Here is a 17,189-nt window from a genome sequence, read left to right as displayed (position 1 = left end):
ATGTGTATAAAATAGAGAACTAATAAGAACCTGCTGTATTAAAAATACAATTCAAAAAACAAAAGGAGCAAATAATGGAGGAGATGTAAAGGCAATTAATAGGGCTTGGTTCTGTTTAAATAGAAGCTGCAAAAGAAGTCAAATATATAATGTAAAATTTCAAGCTGGGAGACCAGAAGAATGATTGTATCATCAAAGAAGGCAGGATTGAACATGGATTGAGCAAGACTTGAGCATTCTGCGTGTGAGATTATGGCGGGATGCTCAGCGACGCTGACCGCCAGGCACTTGGATGTGCAAGATTGGAGCTGGGGAGAGAGTAGAACTTGTTTGCATTGATGTGTTCGTGAAGCAATGGGGATAGAGAAGCACTACAGGATACACAAATGTAGTGAAAGGATCATAGGGAGTTGAGGTTTGCATCTCGGAAAATATCCATTTTCAGGGCATGAAACAGGAAAAAGGAGCTGTTGAGAGAGATATAGAAAGAATAGTCAAAAAAAAAAAAAAGAGTAGTTGAAAAGGTAAAGAAGTACCAGGAAGCCCAGCAAAGTGAAAGCCAAGCGTGGACAGAGGGAGGAGAACCTGCCCAGACAGAGGTGGTCTCTAGAACCAAACAAGGTAGAAAGTTCCAGGAAAATGTGGTCAGACAAAAGGCCATCAACTTGGAAATTCTTAATGGCTTATAAGATTTCAGCGGAGTGAAGACGGCAAGAACCAGATTTCTGGGGACTTTAGGCAGCATGTGTGGTGGATCACTGGAAGCAGTGAGAATTTAAAAATGTTTTTATTAAAAAGTCCAGCAGCAGAAGAAAAGAGAAACAGAATGTAAACAAAAGCTTCCCAACAGGTCAAGTTAAGGGATTTTTTTTTTTTTTAAATGAGATAGGATACCAGTGACTATTTGTAAGGAGTCAGTGGAGAGGGCAAGATTGAAGAAACGTAAGCTGGGATGAACTTAGGAATGAATAATTGAGGTTAGGAAGTCACAAGGGGTGCGATTTAGAAAAAAGACAAATGGCTGTGGCAGAAATAACGCTGAATTGCAAGTTAGGACACCTGTATTCTTGTCTTGGCTTGGCCACTTGGCCATTGTGAGATCTTGACAAAGGGGTTTTGTGCTTACTTTTATAGACTCAGTGTTCTCTTCTTAAATCTGAGGTAGTAAGACTAAACTGTGTCAAAGTTAACATCTAGATTTTACGTTTTCTGTTTGAGCAGTACACAAGAGCAAATGAAGAAGAGTGGATGTAGTGATATATTGTATATTTGGACAGGCAGGAAACATGAGGAGGTTTACCTCTGGTAGCCTTGATCTAGAGGCCAGCTGCTACCTATTGGGGAGGTTAGGGTTGGAGAATATAAATAGTTTATTTATATCCATCTTTATTTTTGGTAATTACTTGGCATTCTGGCAGGTCTCATTATTCCAGGCCGTAGATGATGCCGTAGAAAGAGATCAGAGGTCTGAGTTTGAGTTAATGGCTGCACTACTCTGACATGTTTTCTGTGTGGTTTAAGTTAGTCATATAACCACTTCGGGCCTCCATATTCTAGAAATGATGGATAAAACCTCTCAGAGCTGTTGTGAGAAATAACTTTGTAGACTGGAACATAGTGTATTCATATAATCAGTTTTGTCTATCAAAAAATTTCCCTTCCGAACCCATAGTAGTAGTAGCAGAAGTAGTAGTAGTAGTAGTGATAAGAGTACTAATAGTAGCTAACATTTATATGGGGACATTGGTTTTAATGAATTTTAATAGCAAGCTTGATTGAATTGAGAAATAGCAACTCAATTGTATGGTAAATATGGTCAGTCTGGAGTAGTAAACCAACACAGTTCTATCTTAAACAGAATTATCTTGCTTCAATGAGAAATGTTAGTTAAGTTGACAGTTCTCTTGAAATCTAAAGAGAGTGTTTATTTTTTTCAGGAACACAAAGAGGGGCAGCTTACGTCCATGCCCCGAGAGGTTTGTAGATCATTTGTGAAAATTATAGCAGAAGTCCTTGGGTCTCCTCCAGATCTGGAATTATTGGCAGCCGTCTTCAGTTTCCTTTTGGCAGCTCACCCTCCTACCAATACTTACGTTTGCCATAACCCTGCAGGCTTCTACTTTTCTTTGCACATAGGTAGGTATGATCATTTTTGTTAGGTCTTGGCTGTTTCCACTTTTGTTTCTTCCTTCCCGCTTGATTCGCGTTTGTTTGATATATATTGAACAGCCTCTGTGCTAGAAACTAATTACACACTGGGATTGGGACGGGGCAGAGGGCCATAAAATGAACCAGACATAGTCTCTGCCTTCAGAGGGCTTAAAATGCCAAGAGGCAAGGGGAGATATATATGCTGAAATAATTATAATAAGAAACAATATCTGGTAAGTACGTAAGAGATGCAGAAGAAGAACTAATTAGATTTCAGAAGAGTTAGGGTTTCATCAGACAGGTATGGAGAGAGATTTAATAGATTAATATCTGCCATGGGCATTGCAGAATTTAAGTAAAATTTAATAGGCAGATTGGAGAATTAGCATTCCAGGTGAAGAGAATGACTTAAAGGGAGGAAAAATAGAAAGAGAAAATAAAGAATAATGAATTTTACCTAATATAGGGGATTTATAAAGGAGTAGTGAGAAATAATACCATAAATATAGTTTGGGACCATCATTTATTCCACCCCACCCAAGCTCATATTAAACGAGTCCTTGAATGTAAGATCAGAGAATTTGAACTAGTATTCTAGTTGGGGGTAATTGAAGGATTTTGTTTTGTTTTGTTTGTTTTGAGCCAAGGAATACGATGTAAGTAAATTATTACAATAAAATTCAGTATAGAGAAACCACCTGCTTAGAAGTGAGTTGAAGCTCTGGGAACAGATGAGACCACTGAAGAAAAGTGTGGAGAGAAAGAGAAGGAAAAACGAGGCTAAGGATGGAACTGTTGGTGATAATACTATTCAGAGGGTGGAACAAGAAAGAGTAATCTCAGTGTAAAAGAAAGGTGGAAGAATCAGAGTTTTAAAAGAACTAGGAAAAGGTGATGTGGGAAGAAAGCAAGCAAGAGTATACTTGTGAGAAAGCTAGATAGTAAATTTAGAGCGGGAAACTGGTTGTCCAACAGCCATTTTAAGCAATATAATAAGTGAATGAAATGATTCCGCCACAGTAAAAATCCAAGTGAGATTATACAGCATGACTTTGCGTTAGGTTCAGCTAACATTTAGTGAATAAAGCAATGCCAAGATTCTGGTAGCACAGGGTTGTTGTAACGATGAGTAAAATGTGGTCGCCTCCCTTAAGGAGTTTACAGTCTAGTAGAGGGGAGAGAGACATAAACAGGTAAGTATACCATGTGGAAAACACAGCGATGGCAATATTTCATTTTGGGTAGCATAGAGCATGGCAAGGGGACATTTCCTGGAGGTGGTGACGCCTGCTCTGAGTCTTAAAGGCTGAGTAGGAGTTGAAGGGAGGGGCCTTCCAGGCAAAGCGAACAGCTTGGTTTTGCTGAAGTACAATGTAAGCAAAAAGGCTGGTAAAAGGGTGTGGAGACGGATCATGGAGATTCTTGTAGCGGTAAGGAGGAAGCAGAAAGCCACTGGAAGGTTTTAAGCAGAGATTGACATTTGATAGAGAGAAGGCTGGTAGCTATGAGGATTTGAGGGTGACCAGAGGTCCATCATGGATACCATTTAGAAGTCCGAGGTAATAATCCAGGTGAGGGGGTTTAGAGCCTGCCTTATAGCGCTATGCTAGGGATGAGAAGAGTTCCAGAAACAGAAATAAAGTCAATGGAACCTGGAGACTGACTTGACATGGGTAAAGGAAAGGTTGTGGTCAAGGGTGGCTCCTGGATCCTGCATGGGAAATAGGTACTTCTACCAAAGGAGCCAGAGAACACAGGAGGGAATGTAGGGCAGAAGGTGACTCAGATTTAGATTTGTTGCATTTGTGGTGCATTTAAAAACTCAAGCAGTTGAATTTAGAAGTATGAAGCTCAAAAAGGAAGATTAAACTGGAGGTATCAACTTCGGAGTCATATTGGGGCTGTGTAAAAATAGAGAAGACACAGCCTTTCCCTCAAGGAATGAACTGATGAACAGTCTCCTTGGAGAGATCATATTAGCGTATACAAAGTGAACAGTTAGCTGCTAAACTACAGGAATAACTATAAGTACAGTTAGAATTCAAAGAAAATAGAAGTTAATGTGGCTAGTAATAGTCAACAAAAGAATCTAGAGTAAGAAGTTGTAGAGTGTCCTCACGTATCAAATGTGCATTATTATAAAGGATGCCGTTTTTTCTTTTTGCTTTGAACATCTTTTTGTAAACATGTGTATTTAACGATTTGCTTTTAAAGTTATATTTTTGTTTTATCCTTCTTTAAAATTGTCTGAAAACTTTTTTTGATCCTAGATGGCAAGATCTTTCAGGAGAAAGTACAGTCAATCATGTACCTGAGGCATTCTAGCAGTGGAGGAAAGTCTGTTACTAGCCCTGGATTTATGGTAATAAGCCCATCTGGTTTTACTGCTTCACCACCTGAAGGTAAACAGACAAACAAAAACAATGATGAAAGTATAACCCTTCTGTATTTAGTTCTGAATATTAATAGATAAATAAACTGTACATGTTTTAGCAGCATAATACAACCTGATATTCAGAATAAATAAATGGAAGGCTAAACTTAAAAATAATAGAATATATTTAAGGAATCCATTTCACTACTTTCTGATATCAGTAACTCACACTCAGTATAACAGGTGACTCTCAGGGGAACTTAGGGGGTGTATGAGGCTCATGCTGTCTTGCTCTGGAATTCTCTCTCCCCTTCTGTCATAGGCATTTTTCTTTCATTAAGCTTCTGATTTATTTTCCCATTTTCTTCAAAAGCTTTGTTTGGCTTCCTGTCTCCTTTCCACCTGAACTCATTCTAGACAACTTCACTTGCCATGTGAGTGGCCATCCGTACTCCAGCCTTGACCCTGGGGACCGTCCCCTCTACTTTATCTACCAGTCTGCTTGCATCTGTCTTAGACACCATCAGAGAACGCTTCCCACCCCTAAACCTCCCGTCTCCCACTCTCTATGAGAACTTCCTATCCTTCTGGTTTCTTTATCATCCTCCCAAGTTCCCTCTGACTGTTTTCCCCTTCCAGCCTAGATCTCATCAGCCAATAATTTTATTTCTTCATTTTCCTTGTCCTCTTGGCCTTTTAGCACGCTTGACCTGAAAAAGTCGAACCTTTCCTCAATCTAACCATCCTCACGCTGCTTAGAATTCCTGCCATTAAAAGGGTCTGTGGCATAGTTGGCCTTTTTAATGCTGCCCTATAATTTTTCTGTATATTCACAATCAGTTGCCTCTTCTATCTCCATAGCAAGTATATTCAAGTCTTTAAGCTTAACAGTACTTTTCTCTCTTCCTAGCTTGTTCTTAACAGACAACCTCATCTCTCTTTTTACAGAGAAAAAATAGGTACATGTCTCCTGGTTGTGAACTGACTGTATGTCTTTTCCTTTCCTGACTGCCATCCTCTCCCAGACTGACACATTCCTTCTCCCAGACTGTTAGTCCACCCTACTCGTGTCTCCAGCTCCAATACAAATCATTAAATAGGCTGGTAAGATAGAGACATGGATAGATAGGACACAGTATCTGGGTATTAACCTCCAGTTTTCCTTCTCTCCCAAAAGTGTTTCAGTTATTCTCTAGCACATGTTATGGCCTTTTATTTTATAATATTTTAAGGCTATGTTTTAATTAGTTTTATTTGGAATTTCATAGGAAGTGTCATTTTTTAAATCATTGTGCATCACTCTGAAACATTTTCTAGTACAATCATGCCCCCATTTTTTCCAGGTCGTTTGAACAGTCTCTTTTGGCAACCTTATTCCTCCAGCCAAAACCCAGAAATAACTAGGAAAAACTTCCGAGCTATGGAGCTGTTTTATTGCCACAAAGCCTGAGCTCTGAGCAGTTCATTCAGTGCTTGTTTACTTTATATCAGTGCTTCTCAAGTTTTAGCTTGCTGAAAAATCACCTGGAGAGCTGGTTAAAACATAGATCCCTGGGCCCCTGCCTCACACGTTCTGATTCAGTAGATCTGGGGTGGAGCCTGAGAATGTGCATTTCGAACAGTCGCACAGCGGTGCTGATCCCCGTGCTCCTGGCCCACAGACCATACCTTGAGTAGCATTCACTTATATCCCATGCACTAAGGATGAGAGTGATTTTTCTGGTCTCCTCCTACATAGAATATAAGAAGCAGAAAATTCGAGAGCTATAGCAAGAAGAGAAAAAACTGTTTCTTCTCAGTAATAGCAGCAAAAAGTGACTACAGAAAGGGAGGAGTGAGAGAACAGTCTAGGGACATTTAGCCTAGTAATAACACCACCACGTACAACTATCACTAACATTTATTGAGCACCTATTATATGGCAGGCACTATGCTAGGTGCATCATGGATATGATCTCACTTAATCCTTAAAGCAGCCTTGCAAAGTAGATGTTCTGAACCCTCATTTTACATTTGCAGAAATGAACACTCATCTAATTAAATGATTTACCTAAGCCACCTAACTAGCTGAACTATCGCTTGAATCCTGTTATATCTCGTTGCAAAGCCCACACTCTTTCCACTGTATCAAACTGCATCCTAGTGACTGCTAGCCTGAGGTACATTGAGTTTCACTTAATTCACTTAATTTCACTTCAGTAGCACCATTAATCCTAATAACTTTGAATCACTCAGGCAATATTGTATTTTGTTAAGGAGACAGGTAAAGATACGTATTTTGGGAAAATTTTAATAAAAAGTAGTTAAAAGAAAAATAGTTTTAACCTTAAGAATTTTTAAGCATTAGTTACTATGATCGTTAGCCTGTATGCGTTCTTTAATATCGCTAGATAAATGGGTTATTGCTCTGGTTGGGACTGATAGTGCAGAAAAGAAGTGGGCCCGCTCATAAGATTTTTCAATACTGTTTTTGTGTCTACTCTCACCAGGAAACAATTCCTCCAGTACTGTTCCACAGCAGATGACTGCCAGCATGTTGCGTTCTAGAAGCCTACCGGCATTTCCTACTTCTTCACCTCAAATACAACCACGAAAATTGACTGGAAGTTTGGGTTGTAGTATTGACAAGTTACAAAGCGTTGTAGGTCATGATGTTGCTTCCCAACCAGAGACATGGAGCCCTCTGAGGAGTTCTGAGACGCTGAAGAAAGGCAGAGAAGATGCTTTTGTCAGTAGCTGTGAGTCTGCAAAAACGGTTTGTGAAATGGAAGCCGTCCTTCCAGCCCATGCGTCTGTCAGTGGTGTCCCAAAAGGAACATCGGGACTTGCAGTGGTCAAAGTAGATCAGAAAGAGGTGGGAACAGAACCCAGATCAGACGATGACAGTCTTGTGGATGAGTTCTGCCCACGCCGACCTGATGACCTGAAGGGGCTGGCCTCGTTCCAGCGAAGCCACAGCACTATTGCAAGCCTTGGGCTAGCTTTTCCCCCACAGGACGGCTCTGCAGCTGTCGGCCGGTGGCCAAGTCTTGCTGACAGGAACACCGAAGACTGGGAAAACTTTGCCTTTTCTCTCCGTTATGAGCCGAACCACAGCCGAACTACAAGTGCTCACAGGTGCTCACATGGTTTTGTATGCCAAACCCCTCCCCGCTTTTTTATTTTTTTTTACCGTTCTTTGAAGAATTTCTGTACTTGTAGAAATGTCTTTATTACGGGATCTCGTATAATATAACATATCTATTAATAACAAACAAAGGTACCTTTCTCCTTATTTTAATACTAGGTGATGTTGAATTCCATATTTAACCAAAGGATAAACCGTAAATTGTTCCCGAAGAAAAAATTATCTTATGGTTTATTTAATTCCATATGGTTATTAGAGGAAAAACTCTTCAGTTTAGGGAAATTATACGATTTATTATCTTTCCCAAAAGCATCTCAATTAGCACCGTCAGTGAAACTTTCCACACGGTGATGGAAACGTTCACCTGTGCTGTCCACTGCAGGAGACACATAACGCACTTGAAATGTGGCCAGTGCAGCTGAGCAACTGGATTTTTTATTTAATTTTAAATAGCTTAAATAGCACAAGTGGCTATTGGAAATCACAGATGTAGAATAGACTAGTGTTTAAGAGACGATATACCTAAAAAATACCGGTGATAAAAAGCGATGGCAAATTTGTTAATCACAGTTAAATCAGGAAACATTTTTTAAACCTTATGCACTTTTGTTTCACATGTGAAAATTATTACTGCTCATCACAGTTCTTAAGGTAATCATGAGGCACTGCTTTCCTCGCTGATCTTGCTTTGATAAGACTTTCTGGGTCTCTGTTTTAGTGTGACTGAAGACTGTTTGGTACCTGTGTGCTGTGGGTTGTATGAGCTCCTAAGCGGAGTTCTTCTCATCCTGCCTGATGTCATGCTGGAAGATGTGATGGACAGGCTCATTCACGCAGATACGCTGCTGGTCCTCGTTAATCACCCGTCACCTGCCGTGCAACAAGGAGCTATCAAAGTAAGGGCAGATGCTAAATGCGTCGTTTTCACTTGGAACGATAAACACATGCGTCATTTTAAATTTGAGTGTGCATATTCAGATAGACCTGAAGCTTTCTTTTATTCTTAGGCATAATGAGCTGATGTAGTTTGTTACTTCTTACCCCTATTTTTCTATGTCTTATCATCCAACTTTAAGCCCTCCTCCATATATCGATTCATATCAGTATGTTTTTTTTAAGTCTGCTACTTACAAGGAACACACAGGTCATTGGAAGTCTCTCCTGCAGTGTAGTATCGTTAAATCTTAGACACTTACTTCAGGTTTCAGCTCAGATGTCACCTTCTCAAAGAGGCCTTACCTGTTCACCTTTCAAACCAGCTTCTGTCTAGCCCTGCTTCTCACTTGTTCTATAATAGCATCCCAGGTGTGTCTTGTAATTACCTTTTTAATTTGTTTGTGTATTTGTTTTTTTTTTAACCTCCCATACTGAAATATAAGTCCTGTGAGGGTAGGCATGTTGTGTCTAATATATAAAAGGTCCTAAGAACATTGTTGAAAGAATACATATTTGATATGAATGGTTCCCATTAGGAGACAACCCAATGTTGAAATGGTCTTTAAAGATTCTCATTTTCGGGGCTTCCCTGGTGGCGCAGTGGTTGAGAGTCCGCCTGCCGATGCAGGGGACGCGGGTTCGTGCCCCGGTCCGGGAGGATCCCACATGCCGCGGAGCGGCTGGGCCCGTGAGCCATGGCCGCTGAGCCTGCGCGTCCGGAGCCTGTGCCCCGCAACGGGAGAGGCCACAACAGTGAGAGGGCCGCGTACCGCAAAAAAAAAAAAAAAAGATTCTCAGTTTGATGTGGGATATTGTTAAATCAGTTGCAAGCCACTATTTACTTAGCTTCCATTTCATGTGTAAAACACTGGGCTAGCTGCTATGTGGGATATAAAGGGGAATAACCCTCTGCATTTAGGAGTTTATAGGCCAGTGGGGAAGAGAGACATATACCCAACTAAGTAAAATGTAAGGACTTGTGTGATGAGTGCTTCAGTGGTAGTATTAATAAAGAAGAATGGGAGCACAGGAAAAGCAAATAATTCTGATGCGGGAACCAGGGAAGGATTCATGCAAAAGGTGTATTTTGTATTATGCTGTAAACTTAGAAAGCTTTTTAAGTAGGGCGGTAAAGGGGCGTGTGTTTTGAGAAGAATAGTCTGTCATCACTGTGAGGGAGTGATCGCAGGGGAGAGAGAGGTGGAAGCATTGTGTTCGCAGGATATCACAATGGTCCAGGGGAGAGATGATGAGTCCCTGATCTGGGGAAGTGGAAAGTCAAAGGACAGACAGATTTGAGAGACATTCACTGGAATGGAGGTGAGAGACCTTCATAATTACATGTGGGAAATCAGGACAAGAAAAGCCAAAAGTGAGATTAGCCTTAAAGTCTCATAGGATGGTGCCACTGTGCTCTAAGATCAGAACCATGGAAGAAGTGAGCTTGGAAGGAAAAATAATTACTTAGATTGTACACATGTTGCATTTAAGATGCTGGGAAAGGATGGAAGTTTAGGCCTATGCTCAAGATAAATAAAATGTTAAGAAGTCTAGAAAAATAGAGGTCTGGGATATATATATATTTTTTTGTTTTGTTTTGTTTTGTTTTGTTTTTTTTCAGAGAAAGCATCATACAGTGTTGACTCATTTTTCTTTTTTCAGAATTAGAATTAGGCACAAATATTCTACTTATACTCAGCTAAGGCTGCCAATCTGCTAGGTGTCCATGCTTAGCTAAAAAGCTAGTTTCCCGTCACAAAAGTATTAAGATCTCCAAGACAGGGTCATCATTAGCATTCCATAATAATCAGAGACAAAGTTCACTTTTGTTTTGCTATGGAGGTGGCATTTTTTTGAGCTTTCTCTGTTCTATATAGATGAAATTAAACGATAACTTACAACTACAAATATAATGCACTGTCTGACTTGTATACATTATGTAAAATTTTAATATATTGTCTAACTTAATTTTTTTCCTTAGCTATTAGATGCATATTTTAATAGAGCATCTAAGGAACAAAAGGATAAATTTCTGAAGAATCGTGGCTTTTCCTTGCTAGCCAACCAGTTGTATCTTCATCGGGGAACTCAGGAATTATTAGAATGCTTCATTGAAATGTTCTTTGGCCGACATGCTGGCCTTGATGAAGAGTAAGTGGGTTCTTCCCTCCACCAGAATTGGGGATCTTTTGTCTTAACTGTAAAATTTGTTAAACTGACTCTTAACAAAATTACTTGGTCACTCTTAGAAAAAATCTGTTAAAAGTCATTTTCCAGGTGAATCAATTTATTATTTTCCATATTATATTCATTCTAATATAATTTCTTCCTTTGTATTTCATTCATTAGCTAGGAACTAGTAAGTAAGAAAGAAAGAAAGAAATGCTGCATCAGATGCAAGAAAGTGATAGTTAAGATTTGGTATCCAGTGTTAACCTGAGGTTAACTGAGAAGAAGGTGGCTTCTGTGGTCCCAGCAGCAGATTGTAGGAGGGCTCCATAGACAAGCTCCTCACTCCCTCAGAGACCCGGGTTATCTGGGTGAAGAATAAATCCCCCACCTGGAATTCCAGCACACTGATTACTGAGCTTTGTCCCTGGTATAATGCTGAAGGATTAGCAAATAAGTACAAAAATTAAAGAATATTTTTCTCCCAAGCCAAAAGTTTGGCAGAAAAGTTAAGCTGTTATTTATGTGTACGATAAAGTAGAGAGAAATGTGTGTCTTTGTATTATTATTAAGTGTCTCCTACTTATTTGTAAGTAGACCAATTCAGACCTTGAAGAATTTACTTATTAGTTGCAGCAATGACAATAGTACTTTCCATTTGCATGCAGCTTTTGGCTCTTTCAAAGCAATTTTGCATCATCTCATTTGATTCTCACAATAGTCTTGAGAAGAAAGTAGAGCAAATATCACCACACATATTGACAGATAAAGAAAATGAGGTATAAAACATGTAAATAATTTCCCTCCATCCCAGAGACAAAGAGTATTGGAACAAGAACTCGAGATCCATTCCTTTCACTAGACCTCTTTTTACTAGTTCCCTGAAATACTGTGTAAAATAATAGTCTTTTTTTTTTTTTCTGCACACTTGTTATATAGATCCCTAGAGCAGGGGATCTTTGGACAACTTAGTGGTTCATGGACAAATTAAAGTGAGTCAGTTAAAACCATGAAATTGTATAAATGTTTCCCTTGAATATTTGTGTATTTGCCTTGGAACAGACTTCTAGCAACACCTTTTATCTTTTTATTGGAGGGATTTGTGATCTAAAAAAAGGTTAAGAATCCTTCCCTAATTTATGCTTTATAGCTTCAAAATCAAGTCAACAAAATGGCCCATATTGCAATCATTTTTCCTTATTTCATGGTTAGTTGCTTCTAATGTGCTCTTAACTGTATTATTTATTATAGATTTGATCTGGAAGATGTGAAAAACATGGGACTTTTTCAGAAGTGGTCTGTCATTCCTATTCTGGGACTAATAGAGACCTCCTTATATGACAACGTGCTCTTGCATAACGCTCTCTTACTTCTTCTCCAAATATTAAATTCTTGTTCTAAGGTAGCAGATATGTTGTTGGATAATGGTCTGCTCTACGTGTTATGTAATACAGTAGCAGCTCTGAATGGATTAGAAAAGAAGTAAGTTTTAAATCATTATTTAAAACTACATCTGATAAAAACTTTGGAAAGGGAAAAACTTTACTAGCAGGTTACATTAAAGCATGTAATATTTCATAATACTTTCAAAGAATTTCTTTCCTCCAAATTTCTTTCTTTTAAATTAAATTAAATTAAATTAAATTAAATTAAATTTGGAGGGCATATTTTCCATCATTTTCAATAAAGTTGGTTTAAAAAAAATAAGGTATTTATATGACGTACTTTTAGGTATTTAGAACATGAAGACAAGGTGTATAAATTTAACTGTCCTCAAATATATTTACCAAGCTTCCACTATAGTCTTATAAAAATTATTATCCCCATCAGGAATAGGAAATTGAGGATTAGAGAGATGTAGTAACTTGTTGCAGATCACACAGCTAGTAAACAGAGAACTTGAGGCTGAATATTCTCACTTCAGAAGCCTGTGCTTCACAGTCACCATGCTCTCCCACTTTTAGCATGCCGTACCGCTGTCTACTACCATAAATGAATTTCTGGTAGCGAAAAGTGCATTGGCAAATGGCTGCCCACCAAATTGATTAACAGCTTTAAAAAATATGTTAGGCAATTATATTTTTATTTGGATTTTGTGCCTTCGGTGTCTGCATTTATGATGTACAGTATAACATTTTTATTAGCATAATGTTAAGATACAAATCTCCAGAAGCATCATCTTACTGCACGTTAAAACATTAAATATTAAATATATTTTTGCAGAGAAGGCAGAGCATATCCCTGGTGATTCTCTAGGCCAGGGAGGCTCTCTGGGTGCTGGAGAGGACTCCTTGTAGTCAGCTCAGTTCAGTTTTTATTGGGCACCTGTTTTATTTAGGATCTGTGTGCTGGGCATATGAGAAATACAAAGAAATACAAAGTATTGTATTCCTCAAAACATTTAGTCTTGATTATAATACAGTGCATGAAATTGGTGGAACTTGGGAAGAGTACCAGCAGGCTCCTGCTAAGAGCAGTTTGTTGCTGTTGTTTTAAAGAAACTGTACTTACGGAATGTCCTTATATGCTACTCTATTGATTGCCACCCCCCCAAATTTACCATTTCTAACTCTTGCTTGATTTTGAAAAAGTAAGTGGAGAGGCTTAATATCACACACTGAGGTAGATTATCAAGTTTAAAAATTGAGGGACAGAAGATACTAATTCATATTTATTAGGTAGTTGTAAGTGATTAATATATACGTTCAAATCTGTATCTGTTTTAATCCTTAAAATAAACGTACTTTGTGTAAGTGAGATTCAGAGAGGTCAGTTAATTTATTCAAATTCACCATCTCTGTGAAGCCTTCTCAGAATATCCCTCTTCATACCCACAGAATCTTCACCTTTAGTGTGTTGGGAACCTGCCAGTGCATTCCCACAGTATCTTGTGTTAGTCTCTGTTGTTACATTTTCCACCACTTACTGGTTATAGTTATCTGTTCACTTGTCTGGTCCTTTGCAAGCTGAATTTTCACAGGAGTCAAAGAGTGTCTTCTTATTTCTGTTCCTAGCATGTAGTTTATGTAACCTGCCATAGAGTAAGCATGGATAAATAGCGAATGAATGCATGAAAGAATGAATGAATACTGGCAGTACAGGAATTTAAACGAGTTCTTTTTGCCTTAAATTGTTTGTTCTTTTTCTTTAGCGTTCCTTTGAATGAATACAGATTGCTAGCTTGTGATCTGCAGCAACTTTTCATAGCAGTTACAATTCATGCTTGCAGTTCCTCAGGCTCACAATATTTTAGAGTTATCGAAGATCTTATTGTACTGCTCGGATATCTTCAAAATAGCAAAAGCAAGAGGACCCAAAGTAAGATTTAATTTTCATGGATTTGTGGGGGGCAGTTGTATAATAGCCAAAAATGTTAGTAGAACCTAATCGCTTTCTCTGGCTTCTGTAGAGAGAGTGGGATAGAGGAGAGAAACTGTTTTACTAAAGGTTCATCCTTAACTTTGTTTACTGGCTTTAAAAAGAAGCCTTTTTAAGTGGCAAAAATGAAAAAGTGATGCCCTGATGTAATTAGTAGCTGCCAACACATCACTAAAAGATGCTGCTAGGACTTCCCTGGTGGTGCAGTGGTTAAGACTCCACGCTCCCAATGCAGGGGGCCTGGGTTCGATCCCTGGTCGGGGAATAGATCCCACATGCATGCCGCAACTAAGAGTTCGCGTGCCGCAACTAAGAGTTCACATGCCGCAACTAAGACCTGGTGCAACCCAATAAATAAATAAATAAATAAATAAATATTTAAAAACAAAACAAAACAAAAAAAACCTGCTGATTTTTCTTACCAAGTAGAATGAAAAGGTTTATGCTGAATAGTAACATAAAACATTAGTTTTCTTTAGTGGCAAATATTATAGTGAATATGGGGCAGAAAAATGTGAGAATTTCTGGTTAAACTTTTGCCTTATATATTAAAAAGGCTGTTCTTTAAAACAATTATATAAAATGAAATAAATTTGTGAGCTAGTATTTTTCTATTGAATTTTTTATACTAATCATTAGGAAATTTGCTTTAAAATTGCTTTTAAAGACAGTTAAGAAATGTTTACAACCATTGAGAACCCACATTGCTCAAAAATTTTAAATTTATCTCTAATAAAACATTACTGGGGGGCTTCCCTGGTGGCACAGTGGTTGGGAGTCCACCTGCGGATGCAGGGGACACGGGTTCGTGCCCCGGTCCGGGAAGATCCCACATGCCGCGGAGCGGCTGGGCCCGTGAGCCATGGCCGCTGAGCCTGCGCGTCTGGAGCCTGTGCTCCGCAACAGGAGAGGCCGCAGCAGTGAGAGGCCCGCGTACCGCAAAAAAAAAAAAACAAAAAAAAAACAACACATTATTGGCAGTTTTGATTTTGCATGAATGTAAGAATCAGTTCAATTTAAAAAAAATTAACAACCACATAGCTTGAAAACATTCTAGTATCTTCTGTTTTTAGATATGGCTGTTGCACTACAGTATAGAGTTCTCCAGGCTGCTATGGAATTTATAAGGACCACCGCAAATCATGACGCTGAAACCCTTACAGATTCATCTCAGTCGCCTTCTGCTGCCCGCCATGCAGTATTTCAAAAGCGAAAGAGCATTGCTGGTGAGTGCTGAAATAATATTTTAATAATTATAAATGGAAGGTAGCTTGACTCTCCTGTATTCTGATGGCATTCACATTTGAAAACATTTCTTTGTTTCAAAAGCTAAACTATAAAGTTTGCAAAGGTTTTCTTCCCAAATGAGGAAAACTGCTACTTTCCTACTGCTTTCTTTTCACTGCTGTTCTTATTCAGTTATCTCTTGAGCACCTGCCATGTGCCAAGCGCTGTGTTAAATGTTGACGATACAGTGATGAAAAAAATAAAAAGACACAGATTCTTCCCTTCTACCATAAAGTAGTAGAGAAATGTAGAAGGTAGGAACAGAGACCGTAACAGGGCAGCCTGATTTACATCCAGAGTTAGAGAAGTCTCTGAGGAAGCGGGATTTCAATATAAGGGATGAGAAAGGAGTTAGCAGGAGCCAGAGGAAGAGTATTACAGGCAGAATGAGCAGCTGACGTGCAGGTCCTGGGGCAGGAAAAAACTAAGGTTGTTCAGAGAACTGAAAGAAAGCCATGTAGCTGAAGTGTAGCCCTTGACAAGATAGTGCTGCCAGATGAGGCTATACAGGACGGCATGAACCAGATCATCATATGGGCCATGTTAAGGAGTTTATTAGATTTTATCCTAATGGGAAGTTGTCAGAGGTTTTTGAGTAGCTGGCATGACATAACCAGATTTTCATTTTGTAAAGACCATTCTGGTTTCTGTGCCGAGTGGATTAGAGGAAAGTAGGAAAGGTAGTGGGAAGTGCAAGGAGGAGGCTATTGCAATAATCAGGGCAGGAGATGATGGTGGCTCGGATATGGTTATGTTATGCACGTGACTTTAGGGCTTGCTGTAAATGAGGACATGTCATCAAATTCTTATTTTTAATATTGTTAGACTTATTTTTTCCACAAAATCTGCTCTGACCTATATACACATTAATTCAGAAAGATAGCGTAAACACCCCCCACACGTACACATTGGCTCTATATATGCACACATACACACACACACACACATATATACGTCTGTATATACTGGACATAGGTGCATGTACGCGCACACACACACACAAACATCACACACACACACACACACATATATACATCTGTATATACTGGACATGGGTGCATGCGCGCGTGCACACACACACCTGTATATACTGGACATAGGTACATGCGCTCACACACACACATATATACATCTGTATATACTGGACATGGGTGCATGTGCGTGCACGCACACACGCAAATATATATACATCTGTATATACTGGACATAGGTGCATGCGCTCACACACACACATATATACATCTGTATATACTGGACATAGGTACATGCGCTCACACACACACATATATACATCTGTATATACTGGACATGGGTGCATGCGTGCGCACGCACACACACAAATATATATACATCTGTATATACTGGACACAGGTACATGCGCGCGCGCACACACATACACACATATATGTCTGTATATACTGGACACAGGTACATGCGCGCGCGCACACACATACACACATATATGTCTGTATATACTGGACACAGGTACATGCGCACACACACACACAGACACACACCCCCATATATGTACGTCTGTATATACTGGACATGGGTACATGCGCGCGCGCACACACACACACATATATATACGTCTGTATATACTGGACATAGGTACATACACACACACATACACATATATATGTCTGTATATAGTGGACATAGGTACAAGTGCACACACACACGCACACACACCCATATATATACGTCTGTATATACTCGACATAGGTACATGCGCGCGTGCACACACACACACATATATACCTGTAT

General features: G+C 39.1%; 1 protein-coding gene across 1 annotated transcript in view; it reads left to right on the top strand.

The window, feature by feature from the left end:
* The window catches only part of LYST (lysosomal trafficking regulator), a 166,695-nt gene that overhangs the window by 74,438 nt on the left and 75,068 nt on the right, over positions 1 to 17,189 (top strand). Inside the window, exons 20-27 of the mRNA XM_055080822.1 lie at positions 1,938 to 2,136; positions 4,422 to 4,553; positions 7,015 to 7,642; positions 8,371 to 8,548; positions 10,570 to 10,739; positions 12,009 to 12,239; positions 13,909 to 14,075; positions 15,209 to 15,361. Coding sequence (XP_054936797.1) covers positions 1,938 to 2,136; positions 4,422 to 4,553; positions 7,015 to 7,642; positions 8,371 to 8,548; positions 10,570 to 10,739; positions 12,009 to 12,239; positions 13,909 to 14,075; positions 15,209 to 15,361 — 1,858 coding nt within the window. The remainder of the gene's footprint in view (positions 1 to 1,937; positions 2,137 to 4,421; positions 4,554 to 7,014; positions 7,643 to 8,370; positions 8,549 to 10,569; positions 10,740 to 12,008; positions 12,240 to 13,908; positions 14,076 to 15,208; positions 15,362 to 17,189) is intronic.

The sequence above is a fragment of the Physeter macrocephalus genome, chromosome 20 (assembly GCF_002837175.3).
Source record: "Physeter macrocephalus isolate SW-GA chromosome 20, ASM283717v5, whole genome shotgun sequence".
NCBI lineage: Eukaryota > Metazoa > Chordata > Mammalia > Artiodactyla > Physeteridae > Physeter > Physeter macrocephalus.
Note: the sequence above shows the minus strand (reverse complement) of the source record. Positions and strands in the feature narration are given on the sequence as shown.